This window comes from Mobula birostris, chromosome 15, assembly GCF_030028105.1.
Source record: "Mobula birostris isolate sMobBir1 chromosome 15, sMobBir1.hap1, whole genome shotgun sequence".
In the NCBI taxonomy this organism is placed as follows: Eukaryota; Metazoa; Chordata; class Chondrichthyes; order Myliobatiformes; family Myliobatidae; genus Mobula; species Mobula birostris.
Genome location: NC_092384.1, coordinates 51,283,437 through 51,304,242, shown reverse-complemented (window position 1 = coordinate 51,304,242; position 20,806 = coordinate 51,283,437). Strand labels below are relative to the sequence as shown.

The 20,806-nt window shown below is 42.5% G+C and overlaps 1 protein-coding gene across 1 annotated transcript in view; it reads left to right on the top strand.

Moving 5' to 3' along the window:
* mvda (mevalonate (diphospho) decarboxylase a) overlaps window positions 1-20,806 on the top strand; it is a 46,173-nt gene that overhangs the window by 12,287 nt on the left and 13,080 nt on the right. Inside the window, exons 4-7 of the mRNA XM_072279767.1 lie at window positions 11,151-11,297; window positions 11,557-11,756; window positions 16,465-16,539; window positions 17,427-17,642. Of these exons, the coding sequence (XP_072135868.1) occupies window positions 11,151-11,297; window positions 11,557-11,756; window positions 16,465-16,539; window positions 17,427-17,642 (638 nt within the window). The remainder of the gene's footprint in view (window positions 1-11,150; window positions 11,298-11,556; window positions 11,757-16,464; window positions 16,540-17,426; window positions 17,643-20,806) is intronic.

The following is a 20,806-nucleotide window of genomic DNA, read 5'->3' as shown; positions in this document are numbered from 1 at the left end:
TAGAAGAAAAGAGAGTGTTTATCAATATTATATCGAGATATCAGTTCTTGAAAGTCAAGGATAGTACTTGCCCCATTAATATCTTGAAGAGTAGTAATACCTTTATCCTCCCAAGTTCTGTTAATGAGTGGTTTCCCCCCAGGTAGAAAACGATTGCTGTTCCATAATGGAGATGATTTGCACCATACGCTTTTAAATTTTAGGAATTTTTCTGCTGCTCTAAACACTTGTGGTATATGGGTTAAAATTGGACCGTAATACAAATCACATTTTTTGGTAGACATACCTATAAGGAGAAGGTCCTTCAACCTTATTGGTGCTATTAGCTCTTGTTCTATATTTTTCCAGGACGAAACTTTATCCTCCTTCATCCAATAGCTAAGACTTTTTAGTACAAATGCCCAGTGATACAATTTAAAATTTGGACATGCCAATCCGCCATTCGACTTTTTGAATTGTAGAGCTGACCATTTTACATTGGGTCTTTTACCATTCCAAACATAGTATCGTAGTAAGGAGTCCAGTTTTTGCTAATATCCTGCTGGAGGTGCAAGTGGGATCATTGAGCTGATAAAATTAATGCAGGGTAAGATGTTCATTTTAATGACCGCTATACGGGCCGGGACTGATGCTGGCAGGTGTCTCCATCTATTAATATCTTCTTCTATTTTTTTCAGAATTAGAGTAATTTGTTTTAGCCACAGATGATAGGGAAGTTTAACTTTAATACCCAAGTAGAGGACTTCATTTGTAACTTCAATCTGGGGAGGAAGAGACATCTTACTTTTATCTGTATTAATCAGCATCAGTGCTGATCTTAACAAATTAACTTTGTATCCTGAAAGAAATCCAAATTGCTCCAGTGTTTCTAAAACATAGAGGAGAGTTTGTTCAACATTTGCCATTTAAACTAGTGTGTCATCCGCGTAAAGTGATATTGAATGCGATGTTGTACCTATTGTAATAGGGGAGATCTGAGGAGAGTTTCTAATTAAGTGTGCAAGCGGTTCAATAGATATAGTAAAAATTAAAGGAGACAAAGGGTCCCCTTGTCGTGTGCCCCGTCCTATGTCAAATAACTCTGAGAAACCTCCTCCCACACATACCCAGGCTGAAGGATTAACATACAGTGTTTGAATCATATTGATAAATTTATCGCCGAACTTAAATTTTTTTTAGAACTCTCCAAAGATATGGCCATTCAAGGTGATTGAGTGCTTTTTCAGCATCTAGAAATAGCAGGCCACAGGCAGGCGGGATTTTATGTGTTGCACTCAGTACGTGTAAGAACAGGTGAATATTATCAGATGCGAGACGCCCCTTGATAAAGCCCATTTGATCTGGGCTAATTATTTTCCCAACTACTATCTCAAGTCTACTGGCTAAGACTTTGGAAAATATCTTTGAGGTCGGCATTTATCAAGGAGATTGGACGGTAATTGGCATACTCCAAGGGGTCCTTACTGGGCTTAGGTATAACTGTGATCAGGGCTGTGTTTAGGTCTCTATGGAAAGCGCCATTTCCAAAAGCATCTTAACTTTTCTAACCATACTGATCCAAGAATATCCCAAGGTGCTAGGTAAAGTTCCACAGGTATGCCATCTATGCCTGGCGTATGGCCCTTATTTGTAGCTTTAACTGCTTTGAGTAGCTCATCCAGTGTAATAGGAGAGTCTAGTATTTTGGTGTCCTCTAGTGACAACGTAGGGAGGTCTAATCCACTAAAAAAAAATCTGTGAAGTCATTCTCAGAAGGAACTGAGCCACTTGTATACAATTCTTTAAAGTAATTCTTGAATGTCTTGTTTATTTCCTCTGTTGAAGATACTACTCCATGTTTAGCACATCTAATCGCTGGTATAGACCTTTTAGTTTCCTGTTGTTTGGAGCGTTAGAGCTAAAAGATGGCTCCATCTGCTGCCTTCTGCGTAATACTTATGTTTGGTTACATGGATCATATATTCTGCCCTGTCTCTTAATAAATCATTTAATTCTGCTTGTTTTGTTTTGAGCTCGTTTTCTTTTGTTATGGTGTATGTCTCTTTGAGATAATTTTCCAAAACCTTACATTCTTCTTCTAAGGTGGAAATCTTTTGAAGCCGGCTTTTATGTAGATGGGAACTGAACCATATGGCGTTATTTCGTAAGAAACCCTTGATGGAGGCCCAAATCACTGTCACATCTGAGGCACTATTTTTATTTAAATTTATAAATTCTGTCAGTTTTGTTCTCAGTTGTGATTGAAATTCATCGTTTTTTAGAAGGGTGGAGCTAAACCTCCACCTAGTAGCCTTATTTTTAATTTTGCCATAATTAAAAGTAGATATGACTGGGTTGTGATCAGATAGGTGTCTGGGCAAAAATTCTATTGAGTTTACTAAAGGCAGCAGACCGGAGGATATAAGAATGTAATCTATCTGAGAGAAAGTTTTATGTCTTGTGGAGAAGAAGGTATAGTCTTTAGCAGATGGATTATGCACCCTCCGCATATCCGTTAAATTTAAATCCGTTAGAAAAAGGTTAAGTGCTTTGGAAGCAGATTCTTGAGAGCTTGATATAGTTGAGGAAGATTTATTGAGGTTAATGTTTACCAAAGCATTCATGTCTGAACCAACGTAGTCATTTAACTACAGTAATTGTAAGGTAATTGAGGGAAAAAATTCAATCTCGAATATAGTTGGAGCATATAGGCTAATGAATGCAACTTTTTTACCCTGAATGGATGTGCAGCAAAACCTAGACATCTTTATTGTCGGCGCCCGTCCTTTCAATTGATACATTAATATTACGTCTCATTACTATCATAACGCCTTTTGTACGAGTACCATCAGCTGATGCCACAATGGGTTTATAAAAACAGTTTTGAACCCTGGGAATGTCATTAGGTGTAAGATGTGTTTCCTGTAACAGCGCAATATCTGTTTTCTTTCTGCGTAAGAAATCTAAAACCTTTGAACGCTTGTAGGGAGAGTTTAATCCTCTAACATTAAATGATACAATAGTAAGATTTTCTATTTTATCTTTGTTGCTCATCTTCCCCTGGATCTGTTGTTGTAAGTTGGTGGTGGAGCCCTGAGTTACTCCCTTCCCACCCCCACCCCTCCCATTCAACCCTTTGCTTTGTAACATCTGTGAGTGTCACTTAACAATGTCAGACACTGAACACTGACATCAACCGCCCCCTTTCCAGCACCAACAAATTAGAAAGGCAAAGCAGTTCTCATAGACAATCATATCAAAGAGACAAGAGAAAAGAAACCTATATAAGGTTAACCTATATAAGTAAAATCATTTCCATCTCAAATATAGTATACAGTAACACGTATTCAAGATCCCAATAGCTACCTTGCAAGAAACTGTCGCTTCAATAGACCGTTGCTTAGCAATAGCGCCAATGATGTCTTATCTGGTTCCCAGTAATGTAAACAAGTCTACTGGAGACATAACATTCTAAAGTTAGTCAGAACAACCTGTTGTTTTTCAGCTTCATTCTTGACGAAGTATTACATTTTGGGTATATTGAATATTACCTTAAAACTCTGACCTGCAATAGTCAGAAACAAATTGGCCCCTTAATTAACTAAATATAAAGGTGCAATGAATGACTTTCCAATAAAAGAATAACCAGAAAACTTCACACCTAGAATGTTAACTTGCCCGTGCCTGTTAGGTTGCACATACAGGCTAGTCTGAGCTCTTGATGCCGTTACACCTCCTCCCAAGGGGCGTGTGGACTTTGCCCATGGTCTTCCATATCTCCCAGCACCGATGATTTCAGAGCTTCTTTCGCTTCCTCTGCCGAGTTAAACGACATCTTCATGCCCTTGATATTCACTTTCAAAATTGCTGGGTATATGAGGAATGAGTCGATCCCCTTCTGTCGATTAGCATGGATCTCCTTGTATCCCTGCCATTCCTGCATCGTGCCGGGGCTTGTAGTTGGCAAAGAACTGCAGCTGGGTGCCATCAGGGAGAGTAGGTTTGGCTTTCCTCGCACCCGCCAGGATAGCCTGCCAGTCGGTGTACCGTAGAAGCTTAAAAATCATGGTCCGCGGTCTTGAGGTGTTGTTGGGAAAGATCCTATGTGCTCTGTCGATCTCCAATGGAGTGCTGTGGGAATTCTTGAGCGCTGGAATCCAATTAGGCGGCATCTTCTGGAGGTAACCTCTTGGATCGTCGCCCTCAGTGCCTGTCGGTAAGTTGACCACCCGCACACTGTTTCTCCTGGATCTGTCCTCCAAGTCATTTAACTTTTTCCATATCTTAGTCACCTCCGCGAGACAGGAGTTAGTAACTTTCTCATTCTTGCGTAAGCAAACCTGAATGTTGTCTATTTTACTGAAGACCGTGTTAAATTTTTTAGCGTGAGTGTCCGCTTGCTCCTTAAACGACTGGAGAATGTTGCCATTCTCTGCCATATGCTTCTGTATGAGGTCGAGAGCCTTTTCCAGTAACTCCTTTAGCATGTGTGCTACCGTTTCTTGCAGCGATTCCATCTCCGTTGCCATTATTTGTTTAATTAGCATAGCTATTTCTGCGGATGAATCGCTAGCTTGGTGTCATCTGCTGGTATCTTGTTTCCTGGTTGAATTTGGATCTTTTTTTGAAGCCATGTCTTTAGTTAGACCTTTCTCCAAGTCAACCTTGTACTAAGACTGTCTATGAACCCTGAAGAACTTGAAAAAGGAGGGTTGTATGTCAGCGCTTGATGCTGTGCTACCATCTTGCCTCATGCCTCACCGGAAGTCGGCTTTTTTTCTTAAAGATGTGCTGGGTGCGTTCCAGCCACCGCTGTATTCTTCGCGGCCCGGAGGTTGGGGACCACTGAATTATAAGACCATAAGACAAAGGAGCAGAAGTAGGCCATTCGGCCCATTGAGTCTGCTCCACCATTTTATCATGAGCTGATCCATTTTCTCCTATTTAGTCTCACTCCCCTGCCTTCTCACCATAACCTTTGATGCCCTGGCTACTCAGATACCTATCAATCTCTGCCTTAAATACACCCAATGACTTGGCCTCCACTGCTGCCCGTGGCAACAAATTCCAGAGATTCACCACCCTCTGACTGAAAAAGTTTCTTCGCATTTCTGTTCTGAAAGGGCGCCCTTCAATCCTTAAGTCATGCCCTCTCGTACTAGACTCCTCCATCATGGGAAACAACTTTGCCACATCCACTCTGTCCATGCCTTTTAACATTCGAAATGTTTCTATGAGGTCTCCCCTCATTCTTCTAAACTCCAAGGAATACAGTCCAAGAGCGGACAAACGTTCCTCATATGTTAACCCTCTCATTCCCGGAATCATTCTAGTGAATCTTCTCTGTACTCTCTCCAACATCAGCACATCCTTTCTTAAATAAGGAGACCAAAACTGCCCAGAGTACTCCAAGTGAGGTCTCACTAGCGCCTTATAGAGCCTCAACATCACATCCCTGCTCCTATACTCTATTCCTCTAGAAATGAATGCCAACATTGCATTCGCCTTCTTCACTACTGACTCAACCTGGAGGTTAACTTTAAGGGTATCCTGTACGAGGACTCCCAAGTCCCATTGCATCTCAGAACTTTGAATTCTTTCCCCATTTAACTAATAGTCTGCCCGTTTATTTTTTCTGCCAAAGTGCATAACCATACACTTTCCAACATTGTACTTCATTTGCCACTTCTCTGCCCATTCTTCCAATCTATCCAAGTCTCTCTGCAGACTGTCCGTTTCCTCAGCACTACCGGCCCCTCCACTTATCTTCGTATCGTCAGCAAACTTAGCCACAAAGCCATCTATTCCATAATCTAAATCGTTGATGTACAATGTAAAAAGAAGCGGCCCCAACACTGATCCCTGCGGAACACCACTGGTAACCGGCAGCCAACCAGAATAGGATCCCTTTATTCCCACTCTCTGTTTCCTGCCAATCAGCCAACGCTCTATCCACGTATGTAACTTTCCCGTAATTCCATGGGCTCTTGTTAAGTAGCCTTATGTGTGGCACCTTGTCAAAGGCTTTCTGAAAATCCAAATATACAACATCCACTGCATCTCCCTTGTCTAGCCTACTGGTAATTTCCTCAAAAAATTGTAATAGGTTTGTCAGGCAGGATTTTTCTTTAAGGAATCCTTGCTGAGTTCTGCCTATCTTGTCATATGCCTCCAGGTACTCTGTAATCTCATCCTTGACAATCGACTCCAACAACTTCCCAACCATGGATGTCAAGCTAACAGGTCTATAATTTCCTTTTTGCTTCCTTGCCCCCTTCTTAAATAGCGGAGTGACATTTGCAATCTTCCAGTCTTCCGGAACCATGCCAGAATCTATCGACTTTTGAAAGATCATCACTAATGCCTCCGCAATCTCCACAGCTACTTCCTTCAGAACACGAGGGTGCATTCCATCTGGTCCAGGAGATTTATCTACCTTTAGCCTATTCAGCTTCCTGAGTACTTTCTCTGTTGCAATTGTGACTATGCACACTTCTCTTCCCTGCCACCCTTGAGTGTCCGGTATACTGCTGTCTTCCTCAGTGAAGACTGATGCAAAATACTTGTTCAGTTCCTCTGCCATCTCCTCATCTCCCATTACGATTTCTCCAGCATCATTTTCTATCGGTCTTATATCTACTCTCACCTGTCTTTTACTCTTTAAATACTTGAAAAAGCTTTTAGTATCCTCTTCGATATTATTTGCTAGCTTCCTTTCATAGTTAATCTTTTCTCTCTTAACGACCTTCTTGGTTTCCTTTTGTAAGGTTTTAAAAACTTCCCAATCCCCTCTCTTCCCACTAATTTTTGCTTCCTTGTATGCCCTCTCTTTTGCTTTAACTTTGGCTTTGACTTCTCTTGTCAACCACGGTTGCATCCTTTTTCCACTCGAAAATTTCTTCTTTTTTGGAATATACCTGTCTTGCACATTCCTCATTTCTCGCATAAACTCCAGCCACTGCTGCTCTGCCGTCTTTCCCGCCAGTGTCTCTTTCCAGTCAACTTTGGCCAGTTCCTCTCTCATGCCACTGTAATTTCCTTTACTCCACTGAAATACCGACACATCAGATTTCGGCTTCCCTTTTTCTAATTTCACAGTGAACTCAATCATGTTATGATCGCTGCCTCCTAAGGGTTCCTTCACCTCAATCTCTCCAATCACCTCCAGTTCATTACACAATACCCAATCCAGTACAGCCGATCCCCTAGTAGGCTCAACAACAAGCTGTTCTAAAAAGCCATCTCGCAGACATTCTACAAATTCTCTCTCTTGAGATCCAGTGCTGACCTGATTTTCCCAATCTACTCGCATGTTAAAATCCCCCACAATTATCATAACATTGCCCTTCTGACAAGCCTTTTCTATTTCCAGTTGTAATTTGTAGTCCACATTCCTGCAGCTGTTTGGAGGCCTATAAATAACTGCCATCAGGGTCCTTTTACCCCTGCTATTTCTTAGCTCAACCCATAAAGATTCTGCACCTTCCGATCCTATATCATCTCTTTCTAATGATTTAATATCATTTCTTACCAATAAAGCCACGCCTCCCCCTCTGCCTACCTTCCTATCCTTCCGATACACCGTGTATCCTTGGACGTTCAGCTCCCAGAGACGTGCATCCTTTAGCCAGGTCTCAGTGATGGCCACAATATCATACCTGCCAATCTGTAGGTGTACAACAAGATCATCCACCTTATTCCTTATGCTGCGTGCATTTAAGTACAACACCTTAAGACCAGTATTTGATATTTTTTGCTTTGATTTCACTGCAACTTTATTACATTGCAACTTTATTACACTGCAACTCATCCCAATGGCTACAAATTTGCCCCATCACCTGCCTGTCTTTCCTGACATCTTTACTGCTCACTATCTTAGATATATTTCTGTTTTCCCCTTCCTCTGCTCTATCATTCTGGTTCCCATCCCCCTGCCAAATTAGTTTAAACCCTCCCTAACAGCTCTATTAAACTTTCCCGCCAGGATATTGGTCTCCTTCGGGTTCAGGTGTAACCTGTCCTTTTTGAACAGGTCATACTTCCCCCAGAAGAGATCCCAATTATCCAAGAATCTGAAGCCCTGCCCCCTGCACCAGTCTCTCAGCCACGCATTCATCTGCCTGATCCGACTACCCTTGCCCTCGCTAGCACGTGGCACAGGTAGCAATCCCGAGATTACTACCCTGGAGGTCCTGCTTCTCAGCTTCCTTCCTAACTCCTGGAAATCTCTCTTCAGGACCTCCTCCTTTGTCCTATCTATGTCATTGGTACCAACATGTACCAAGACAACTGGCTGCTCACCCTCCCCCTTTAGAATATTCAGGACCCGATCTGAGACATCCCGTACCCTGGCACCTGGGAGGCAACACACCATGCAGGTATCTCTATCAGGCTCACAGAATCTGCTGTCTGTTCCCCTGACTATGGAATCCCCCACGACTACCGCATTTCTCTTCTCCTTCCTTTTCTCCTGCACAACAGTGCCAGGCTCAGTGCCAGAGACCCGGTCACCGTGGGCATCCCCCGTCAGGTCATCCCCCTCAACAGCATCCAGAACAAGATATTTGTTGCTGAGGGGGACAGCCACAGGGGTGCTCTCCACTATCCGGGCATTTCCCTTCCCTCTCTTGACAGTGACCCAGTTTTCTGACCCCTGTAGCCTAGGGATGACTACCTCCCCGTAGCTCCTGTCTATCACCTCTTCACTTTCCCTGATAAGCAGTAGGTCATCAAGCTGCAGCTCCAGATCCCTAACACGGTCTCTGAGGAGCTGCATCTCGGTGCACCTGGCGCAGGTGTGGCCATCAGGGAGGCTGGAGGTCTCCCAGGATTCAAACATCTGACACTCTGAACAAAGCACTAACCCTGCAGGCATGCTATCTAATTCTACAGGAATGAAACAGGAAAAATAAGTGTACTCACCTACTTACCTCACCAAACAGACGAACTTTTTAAATTGTTATCTCGTACCGTTAGCTGTGAGAGCCCTGCTGTTCCTGTCTGTCCGGGCCGATTCGCGAAAGGGGTGGGGGGGGGGAAGAAAAAAAAAGAGTTGGCGCTTTGCTCTCGCCTCTTCCCGTTTACCGCCGAAGCCCGTTGAAGCCAAAGCCCTACACTCTGCTCCCACTCACTCTGCTGCCCGCTCCGACAGCTGCCCGCTGTATAGGGTGGTCTCCTTTTTAAACTCTCCGCGCGGTCCTGCTGACGTCACGCGCCTGCGCAGTCTCGCCCTTCTTGCACTCGAAGAAGTTTTTTAAAAAACTGCCTTTCTTCAGAAATCAGCTCCCACGACGCTCTGTAGTCCCGATCCAAAGGAGAGCCACTTACAAGTCACTTATAAGTCAATAGCATCATAACATTTTAAGTAACATTTGGATATTAAACACACAGCACATATTTTCCCCATATGAACATATAAAATCATTGCAACACACCAATACCGCTGAATCAGTGGGAGCCCTGGGCTTGTTTTCCTGCAACAACGCGGTCCTATTGAGGGATGATGGGAGACAGCGATACTCGAAGGGGGTTCCTTATGTCCAGTCTATTCCGCAATTTAGTTTTTGTTGCATTCATTGCAGAAAACTCCGCTTTGCAGAAATATGTTGGAAATGGAAGCAACGTTTTCAGTGCTTTCGTGGCTATCTCAGGATATTCAGCCTTGACTTTGATCCAGAATGCCGGCAGAGATGTTATTTCAAACATCCTTTTCAGCCCACCGTCATTTGCAAGCTCGAGGAGTTGATCTTTTTCCTGTGCTGACATGGGAGATTGACTGGAATCATTCACAAATGCGTCATGGACCCATTCCTTTGCACGTCTTGAGTCACTGATGACCTCTGGTACATTAAAATTCAGCAGTGCGTGACAGGGAATGAGGAAAGGTGCAGCTGACTCATATCGTTTCATGTCGCCAAATCATATTGTTTCCTCGCTACCTGGTGGTTGGGGACCACTCTTAGCATGAAGAGAGACCAATCAGGATGTTCGCTCTCCCTCTCCCTCTCAAAAAGAATCTATTTCCGGGATATTGTATATCATTTCCAGGGGTCAGGGAACCACTATCGATATGTGGGAGACTCCCGGAACTTCCAGGAGAGGTGCGATGTCTGGAGTACTTGCATTAGAGGCAGTTCAGGTTCGTTCCACTCAATTGACAAAAAAAAAACTAAAATTGCTGGAAGCACTTTGTCAGGTCAGACTACTTTCTTTCCAGACTGGTCTAACTGGTTCTTCTCCACCAACATCTTCATTCATCACTTTATTGAATAACTCCTTCAATTCAATGCACTTTCTGACCACCAAAATGGGGAGGAACCATCATGCACCCCTATGTCTCCCGGTGATCATTTGGTCTTAGTATTTGAAGATGATGTTCAGGCTGCCTCAAGACAGTGAATCCAAGGAATGCATCTGGTCCGGACAGAGTACCTGGCTGAGTACTGAAGACCCGTGCTGACCAACTGGCTAGTGTATTCTCGGGTATCTTCAACCTCTTGCTCTGGCAGTGTGTGGTACCCACCTGCTTCAAGCAGGCTGCAATTGTACCGATGTGCAAGAAGAGTGTGGTAACCTGTCTAAATGACTGTCGCCCAGTGGCACTTACATTCATAGTGACGAATTGTTTTGAGAGGCTGGTGCTGAAGCACATCAGCTCCTGTCTCAGCAGTGATTTGGATCCACTCCAGTTCGCCTACTGAAGCAACAGGTCCAAAGCAGAAGCAATCTTGTTGGCTCTTGAAAAGCAGCATCGATAATCCGAGATCCTCACCACCCAGGCCATGCTCTTTTCTCACTGCTGGCATTGAGTGGAAGGTACAAGAGCCTCAGGACTCACACCACCAGGTTCAAGAACAGTTACTACCCCTCATCCACCAGGCTCTTGAGCAAAAAGGGATAGTTACACTCATTTAAGGACTCTGTTAGGTTGTTATTTATTTATGTCTTCATTTGCATGTTGTTATTTATTTATGTCCACAGTTAACATTCTTTTAATTTCTGAAATTCTAGAATGATCCTCTTTTTGTTGCTTTAATTTTTTTTTTGAAGTACAGTTTCAGACACAGTTAATTTTTAAGCCAGGTTTTGAAAGTATTAAAATAATGCTTTGTAATTGCATAGCTATTGAGGTTTGCAGATGCTCAAGAACTTGTCTTTTTTCCTCTTCCCAGTCCGTCGTCTAGCAAGAAAAAGGAGAAACAGTGGAGATGAAAATTCCAACACGTTAACTCTCAACTGTAAAGTACATATCTACTCTGTAAATAACTTCCCCACAGCAGCAGGTCTGGCATCCTCTGCAGCTGGTTATGCTTGTCTGGGTAAGTAAGTTGGGAGATTCATTGTAGACCTTTGATTATGCAGAGGCCAGAGCTTTGGACAGTGGGCCTTGAACTACAGCTATGAGCCTGCAGGAGAAAATTGATTTTTTGGTTGTTGACAGCAATTTTAAAGTCCAAGTTTATTAAGAGATGATTCAATTGTTGCTTTTAATATTTTGGTATGTAGAATTTGCTGATCACAACCCATTGCTGGTATATTTTGGTGTTTTATGTTAAGTAATATTACTTTCTTTTGCAGTTTATGCCCTTGCCAAGTTGTTTGGTTTAGAAGGAGAGCTCTCAGAGATTGCTCGCCAGGGCTCAGGCAGTGCATGTAGAAGCATGTATGGAGGGTTTGTTCAGTGGAGTATGGGAGTGAAGGAAGATGGAAGTGATAGCATCGCTCAGCAGATTGAACCAGAAACCCACTGGCCTGAGCTTCGAGTTCTCGTATTAGTGGTGAGTGCCGAAGCTGAGTAAAGTGATTATTTTGAAGGAATGCCTCTTTTGGCTCTACGTGTGTGGAGACTGCATTTTTAACAACTGTTTCTGTATGTTATTTACAAACGTAATTCTTCATGAAAACTTGGCTGGATCCAGACAACAAGCTTCAAACAATTGGGTTTAAAAACAGAATTTTGAAGCCTTTCAGGCACCATGTTTTATATTAAAAGTAGATTTCAACCAACTCAGCAGCTAGTATAGAGTAAGGGGATTGGTTATCTAAAAATTAGTCTGATTTGGATGGTGGACAGACACATGCTGAGGAGGCAGCAGTTAGAAAATTAATGATACAGTAAATATCTTTTATCATCAAGCAGCTTTAGTATTTTTGTATAACAATGTGCAGGAGAGAGTTCCATTGAAGACTATACCAATCATCACTATGGTAGCATACTGTTCATGTGTACATTGAGTTTATCAGTGTATTGTACATTTTGTTATAAGGAACAAGTGTAATGGAATTTCTTCTGCATATTGTCATAATATGTAGGGAAACATTGGATTTTTTGTTAATTTTCTATAAATACTAGACAACGGGGTGACCCGTTGGGGCATCCTTTGAGAGAAGGGTAGTGCAGTCTGATGTGACCAGAATGAACATTAAGTTTTCCTGAATGCTATTGGTATCGCTTTGCTTTGGAAACTGAAGTAGTAAACTTCAGTTTATTAAAGAAGAACGACGTGTAGCAAAGCAAATATAGCTCCTCCTCGTTTAACGAAGGATACTTTTGATGGCATCATTTCTGGCTTACCTGCCATCCAGGACATCTCAAATGTCCTCTTTTTTTAAGGATCATGGTTTCCCTTCTGCCATCATCAATGATGCCCTCACCCGCATCTCCTCCATTTCCCACACTTCAGCCCTCACCCCATCCTCCTGTCACCATAACGGGGACAGAGTTCCCCTTGTCCTCACCTACCACCTCACCAGCCTCTGGATCCAGCACATTATCCTCTGCAACTTCCACCACCTTCAACAGGACCCCACCACTAAAAACATCTTTCCTTCTCCACCCCTCTCCGCTTCCCACAGGGCTTGTTCGCTCCACGACTCCCTGGTCCACACATCCCTCCCCACGGATCTCCCACCCGGCACTTATCCCTGTAAGCGTAAGTGCTACACCTGTCCCTACACCTCCTCTCTTGCCACCATTCAGGGCCCCAAACAATCCTTCCAGGTGAGGCAACACTTCACCTGTGAGTCTGTTGGGGTCATCTATTGCATCCGGTGCTCCCGGTGCAGTCTCCTCTACATCAATGAGACCCGACACAGATTGGGGGACTACTTCATCGAGCACCTCTGCTCTGTCCGCCACAACGGACAGGATCTCCCAGTCGCCACCCACTTCAACTCTTCTTCACATTCCCATTCAGATATGTCCATACGTGGCCTCCTTTACTGCCAGGATGAGGCTAAACTCAGGTTGGAGGAGAAACACCTCATATACCGTCTGGGTAGTCTCCAGCCCCTGGGCATGAACCTCCAACTTCCGGTAATTCCCTCCCCCTCCCTTCCCCCATCCCTGTTTCACTCTGACCCCTCCCCCAGCTCCCTATCACCTCCCTCATGGTTCCGCCTCCTTCTACTACCCATTGTGCTTTCCCCTATCCCTTCTTCACTTTTCCTGCCTCTCACCTCTCTGCCTCCCCTCCCCCACCCCCACCCCTTTCCCCTTACTGGTTTTTCACCTGGTACCTACCCACCTTCTCCTTCCCATCCTCCCCCCACCTCCTTTATATGGCCTCTGCCTCCTCCCTCTTCAGTCCTGGTGAAGGGTTCCTGCCCAAAACGTTGACTGATCATTTCCATGGATGCTGCCCGACCTGCTAAGTTCCTCCAGCATGTTGTGAGTGTTGCTCTGCCACCCCTGTGCCTCTTGTTGTCATTCTGGAGACATGCAGCCCTTTCATCCCCCATCTCTTCATCTCTTCTGCCGTTTGTTGTTTGTCTCTGATCCTGGAGACGTGCAGGCTTCTCCTCCTCTGTCTCTTCTTCTCTCATCCGATTCTTGTTCTCTCCTTCTCCTTGCTGCTTCTCGACTACGTCTGGCGTCATCTCTTGACCATAATGCCCCCCTTCCCTTTCCACGCGGCATAATTAGGCTGACCATTTTTTTTTACTCTGATGCTGGATAGAAGATACGAAGCAGTAACACCAAAGGATGCTGATTATTCTTGATGATGTGTTTGGTGCTCTCCTAAATGGACGTGATGTAGTCACCGCTCTCTTTTGACTGCAGCAAAGGGTTTTATGGGTGTCTCGAAGTATGTCATTACAATAAGATTTAATTATCTGTTATTGATGGGTGGCAGTTTGATCTGTCCCAATCCAACTCTTGCTGATGGTGATTAGCAGAATGTGACCTCTCAAAATAGAGCTGCCCTGCCCTTTTGCTCCAGTAGGTGTCGCTGCTGAGGCTGGCCGTGCGCATGCATTGGGCTGTCGCATCCCAATTTCCATGATGGCGGATTGGCTGTCGGGTTAAAAGGGAGCCTGTTTATTTTGGTGAATGAGCAATTTTATACTAATATATAACCCTGAACTTTGCCTACATTCTGTAAATTAGTGCATTTTAATTCAATTCAGCCAAAAAAAAAGTGCCACAGTAATGCACCATTTGTGGTAATTGGAGGTCACAAACAGACAGACAGAGCATGAGAGTTTCAGTAGTATATAGATTTCTGCAAAGAGAAAGGATTGGAGATGGACAGATTGTACATTGATTAGGATGGGAGAGAAGAAACCAGTTCTATATTCCCCTGTGTTAGTAAAAAGACCTTTGAATGAGGCATTATATACATACATACTATATGTGTCATTGTAAGATTCTGATGAGAAACCACAGATACCCATATTTTTTAAATAATTCAAAGCAAATTAATGTGCACTCAACAAGCCAGTTTCTGTGGAATTGTTACAAAGTCAAGGTTTTGAAACAGAGATGAACCAATACAGAGGTCATGCTAAAGTTAGGACGCAAATGAATTTGTACAAATAATTGTTGATAAATTTAGCCCCATTTGATAGTGCCACATCCACCATGTTGAAGAGACAACTCATAATATTTTGTCTCCAAAATTCCCTTGATTTCATCAGAGCTGAAATGTGAAAGTGTAGTACAAGATGTGTAGATCCTGACCTTCATGTGTGGCTTAGCTGGCAGAACAGTTTCTACTGAAAGGTGGGCTACTGGCACCTTAAAACTAGTCACTTTGGGCAGATGGGCTCGTCAGCTATTGCTGGCAGCTCACCTATGTAAAGGAAAACTTAATTCAAACCTTCACTGGCTTGCAGCTATGCCCACTTTGGGTGTAAAGCCCAAGGGAGAAATCCAGAGCTGAAGTCCCCAAAAGCAGTCCTACGTTGAGTTCAGTGCTGACTGGCAACTCCTGCGAAGCTGCTGGTACCAAACTCTATTGCTCTTTCGTTCATCAGCTGCTTGGAGAGGGGGATCCTGCTACATGCGCAACAGCTTGCTGTCCATATTGTGTGGCCTTGCCTTGTGTATCACGTAGACAGCTGGCACACAACATCCATGGTCGACCCTGATGATCTTCTAAGCAGATTGTTTAATAAAATCTGTGCTAAAGCATCCTCAACATAAGCTAACATAAAGGTGATTAAAACTTCCATATAGAAGTATCTTGTTTTTATAGTAGTTTTGTGAATTCAAGGAAGTGATTTATTCTGTGAGTAGCGAGGAAACCTATTTCAGTTTAATTGCATTCCATCAAAGCAGTCAAGGAGTTTTAACTTGTGCAACTAAGGAATAAAAGATGACTCACTCGTATTAACACTTGTAACAATGAAAACAGCAGATGGGCTGTTTAAAAACTCATATGGATCATGAGGTGAAGGGAAACAGCAAACATTCCCTCTGGCCTAACTTTAGCACTGTGATTGTCTTTTAACTTCTATTTGAAGTAACCCAGCATACTGCTCAGTTGTAGTAAAACTTCCTCCCACAACTCACTAAAATAAGCTTCTCAAAGACACTGAGTGATGACCCTGTCATCCACATCTATCCCAAGAATGAACATAAAATAGATTAAAACATCTTAATGAGGATGTATAACCTAATGACATATAACCGAAAACATCTTAATGAAGGATATATAACCTATTACATGGACCTTGTGCTGGAAAGTGGAATTATGTTGGATAGTTTTATTGTCTGGCACACAGGATGGGTGAAACAGTTGTTTCCTGCATCATAAATCTCTGATGTCAGAGTTAGTTAGTTGGTGCATACACCTACCATAGTTTTTGCACTTTGCAATTTGCTTCATTTTAGTCTTCTTTCACAATTCACCTTGTTACTGCCAGTGCATGATTTTGAAGCTGTCACACTCTAACGTCAGCCCTTGCTTTCTATTTCAGCAAAGAAGGAAATATACTGAATTTGTTATGAAAGTGTGTTGCTCGTTCTTTCTACATACTTTTTCTGCTAGTCATTTAAGGAAACCTAGTTTATACTAAACTCAGTTTCTGGAAAAGTAAAGGTCATCAGATGCCATGCTTAAGCCAGCCTATTAATGTTAGTGTTAGCCTGGTATCTAATTCTTAAGTTCTAAGTCTCCTGGTTTGAGTGCTTTTGATCTCCCTGGTAGTGAATAGGACTAGAGGTCGGCTACTTATATATTTTGTTCTTTTTTTTTACAGGTTAATGCGGAACAAAAGTCGGTCAGTAGTAGTTCTGGGATGCAAACCAGTGTCAAAACAAGTCCTTTACTGAAGGTGTGAAATTCATACATTGGAAGCACTCTTGATCTTTGTTAATTGAAAAACTGGTTGTATGGAGGATTAATACCAAATTCATGTTCGTCTTCCTTGTAAACTGATCACATCCTAATGCCAGCTGTTCACTGTTTGTTTATGTATTGAGATGCAGGGGGGAGTAGGGCCTTCCAGCCCTTGAGCCATGCTGCTCAGCATCCCCTAATTTAATCTGGACCTCATCAAGAGACAATTTACAATCACTAATTAACTTGCCAACCGCTACGAGGAGGAAACCGAAGCACCCCGGAGGAAACCCAGGTGGTCACAGGGCAAATGTACAAACTCCTTACAGGCAGATTGCCTGAACTGTAAAGTGTTTTACTAACCACTACGCTACTGTGCTGATCCTCTCTATCCATTATTATAGAAATTATTTTAAATGAAACTAGGTGTAAATTATGGAATATAGGATATGTTTAAAAAGTCAGAGGTTAACATGGTTCTAATGATTGTTTTGAGTTGAATGAGCAACAAATACTGACCAAGGCATCAATTTTTTGCTTCTCTTGAATCATGCTGTGTGATGTCTTGTCCTTCTTATATCCAAGAGGATACATAATTCCATCGGTCATGCACATTTCCTCAGAATCCATTTAAGTGTCAGTCTCTTCCTCGGGACTGGAACTTACACCCTTCTAACTCAGAGGCAGCCACGACTGACACAGGGTATGGATGGCGTCAGTTGTGCTTAATCAGAATTTAATGGAAAGTGGATAGCTAAGTAGCAAATGGTTCATATCTGAAAGAATGTCATTGATCTGAAACATCATTGTTGATTTGCTTTCTAGACACGCAACCTGACTTGCAAGTATTTCTGGTTTACGTGTGCACTTTTTGTTTTGCAGTATCGAGCTGAAATTGTTCCACAACAAATGGCAAAAATGATTGAAGCCATCAAGCAACGTGATTTTGAAACGTTTGGTCAGTTAACTATGAAGGACAGCAACCAGTTTCATGCCACTTGTCTTGATACCTTTCCGCCAATCTTCTATCTTAATGAAACTTCCAAATGTATCATTAATTTGGTACACAGATACAACTCTTACTTTGGACAGACACTGGTATGTTGACCACTAATATCTAGATATACATTTAAAAGATGTATAAATAACTGCTTAAATGCAAATATTCCCCCTTTCTTAAACTATTGGGATTTGTGCGTTTGGCTTGCACCCTGAATCTGGCTTTCATGTGGAGAGTAGTTTACCCTTTAATTACAGCTCAGATCAGGCCAGCAGACAAAGAAAGTCTCTTGTATAGCAGTGTTAAGTTTATCAAACAAGGCAGATGATTCGAGCCCTGTTACAGTGTACACTGGGAAGCAATTTGAGAAAGATAGTCTACTGGCCCAAAATATCTTCCAGAAATTTATGGTATTTGTTTTGTGCAGATATCACAATAATTCATTAGTAATCCAGTTTTCTTAGATCTTTGTTTTATCTCTTTAGCAGTTGCCTTTATCTGCTTGACAAATGGGACTTTCTTCCTCAACAGATGGCTGTTTTCCCTGCAATTTGGGTCTCTAATTTATGGTCTTGTCCTTCTATAATGATGCTTCAAACCTTATGATTATCTCTCCTGCACTTATACAAGAGATTTTTCACAAGAGACTGTATACAAGAGGTTTTATTTTCTCTATTACAAAATCTTCCTTGCTATCTCCATCTTCGCCCACCAAACCACGCCCCCCCACCACCACCACCACCTCACTCTCATCTACCTTTTTTTGGCCGCCTCTGTGTACCTCACTCAGCTTCCAACTCCACCCCTCCCTCTCCACTGCAGGTCATCCTTTACCACTCCTTGGTTCTCCAATCACCCACTGGCCTCGATTCACCATTCTCCCTCTCCTCTGTATAACAGGCTCCTCTCTCCTCTCCATGCTTGGTCCTGATGCAGACTTTCAACTCAAAACACCAACAATTCTCCTCCCCATGCAAATCGTGTTTGACCTGCTAACTTCCTCCAGCAGATTGTTTATTGCCTTAATTGCTTTCTATGCTTGCAGATTAACTTGGAGTGATTCATGAATAAAGACAATATGGTCACACTTAACATCGACATCTTTCAAACTCTCACTATTTTAACGAAGAGAAAGATTTCACATTTTCTTTCCTAGAGTGAGGTCATGGCAGATGGAATAATTTGTTTCACCTACCAAACCTCTTGAAGCATCTTCTTCACACTTGTACAACCATTTAGCTGCTGGGTCCCTGCACTGATCCTATGGTCACCCAATGGTCATACCCTTACAATCTGGAAAATAACACATTTATTCTTAAGCCAATCCTCAAACCATGCCAGTCTGTTATCTTTCACATTGTGTCATCAAGTTATCTTTGTTTGATAGTCTTGGGTGCAAATTCCAAATTCCAAACACCATATAATCAGATTACTGTTCTGCTAGTTATAACTTCAAAAAAAGAGGACTTTTCAGATATGCTTTTCTCTTCATAAATTTACTGTATGTTAACTCTGTGGCCTTGCAATCTGAGGGAGTCATTCTAGAGTCTTAAAAAAAAGATGACATTTAGTGTTCACGATTTTCATACCTGCCACCTTCAAAACCTTGGAAGGCGGCTCATTAGGTTGTGGGAATTTATCGCCATTTAGTCCCTCGAATTTCTCCAGATTATTTTTTAAACTAATGATAATTTTGTTTTGGGGTTCCCCATTTGATCTTGACCTGTACTATTTCATTGTTTCTTGGAATTTTATATTATCTTTTGCCATGAAGGTGTATTTAATTTTATTTTCACTTCCTTATTCCCCTGTGTATGTATTTTCAGCTCCCTTGGTCAGTAGGGATCCACATTAACTTCTGCTAATCTATTCTGTATTTATATACCTGGAGAGACAGATCAGGGCCTACTTGTGTAAAGACATGTCTGTGTGCCAGGCAAGCCCTGACAAGAGTTCATAATCCGGAATAGATACTCCTCCTCTGCTGTTCACTCTTAGTATCAGTAAAGTAGTTCCCCTTAAACGTTCTTGCTTTGGAGTAAATGAGACCAAAATGGAGAATAACTGCAACTACAATTAAGTTTAACATTTTGCCAAGAATAAGTAACTTTTTAAATCTACCTCTGCCACTCCCCCTCCACTGTTCAAGAACGTGTATGATGAATATGTGATTAGCATTGCAGTGATCCGCATTAGCCTGCAGTCTTTTCAATAGGAGATCTTACTATAGAAAAATTGTTCAAAGCAGTTTCTACAAAAGATTCTTATGAAACCTTGGCAAATTTTTAACTTCTAAACCGGTTCCACCAGCTGAGATATTTGTTGGAAGTAGTTGATCGACTGTAAATTTGCATGTTTCAGCATTATCGTCATCTTTAATATGACTTCTTATTGTGATAAAAATCTGATGCTGACTTATTAAGAATCTAATCTTAAATTCTTATTTCGTTAAAGTATTTGCTGACTCATTACAAACACATGCATTCGAATTCTCTCTAATCCAGCCAGCATCCTGGTACATCTCCTCTGAATCTCTTTAAAGCTTCCATGTTCTTCCTATAATGTAGCAACCAAAACTGAACACGTTGCTTTGCGTGGTCTAATAAGAGCTTTATAGAGCTGCAACATTATCTTACGGCTCTGGAACTCAATCCCCCGACTAATGAAGGCAATCACACCATACGTCTTCTTGGCCACTCTATCGACTTGCATGGCAACTTTTGAGAGATCTGTAGACTGGGACACCTCTGTTCCTGCCTACTGCTAAGTAGTCTTGGAGCACACAACTCTATAGCTTCCTGACAGTAGCATTGCAGGTAGATAATATGATAAAGAAGGGATATGACATGTTCATTGGTCAGGATGTTTGAGTACAAGTCAAGAAATCGTGTTGCAGCTATATCAAAATTTTGATCAGGCCGCGTTTGGAGTACGGTATTTATATATAGGCATCCGTTAGTCTTGTGAGACCATGGATTTGTGCCTTGGAAGGTTTCCAGGGCACAGGCCTGGGCAAGGTTATATGGAAAACCAGCAGTTGCCCATGCTGCAAGTCTTCCCCCTCCACACCACCAATGTTGTCCAAGGGAAGGGCACTGGGGCCCATACAGCTTGGCACCGGTGTCATTGCAGAGCAATGTGTGGTTAAGTTCCTCGCTCAAGGACACAACATGCTGTCTCAGCTGAGGCTTGAACTAGCAACCTTAACCACTTGGCCACGTGCCCACACAGGAGTACGACATGGAAGTCTGGTTACTGCATC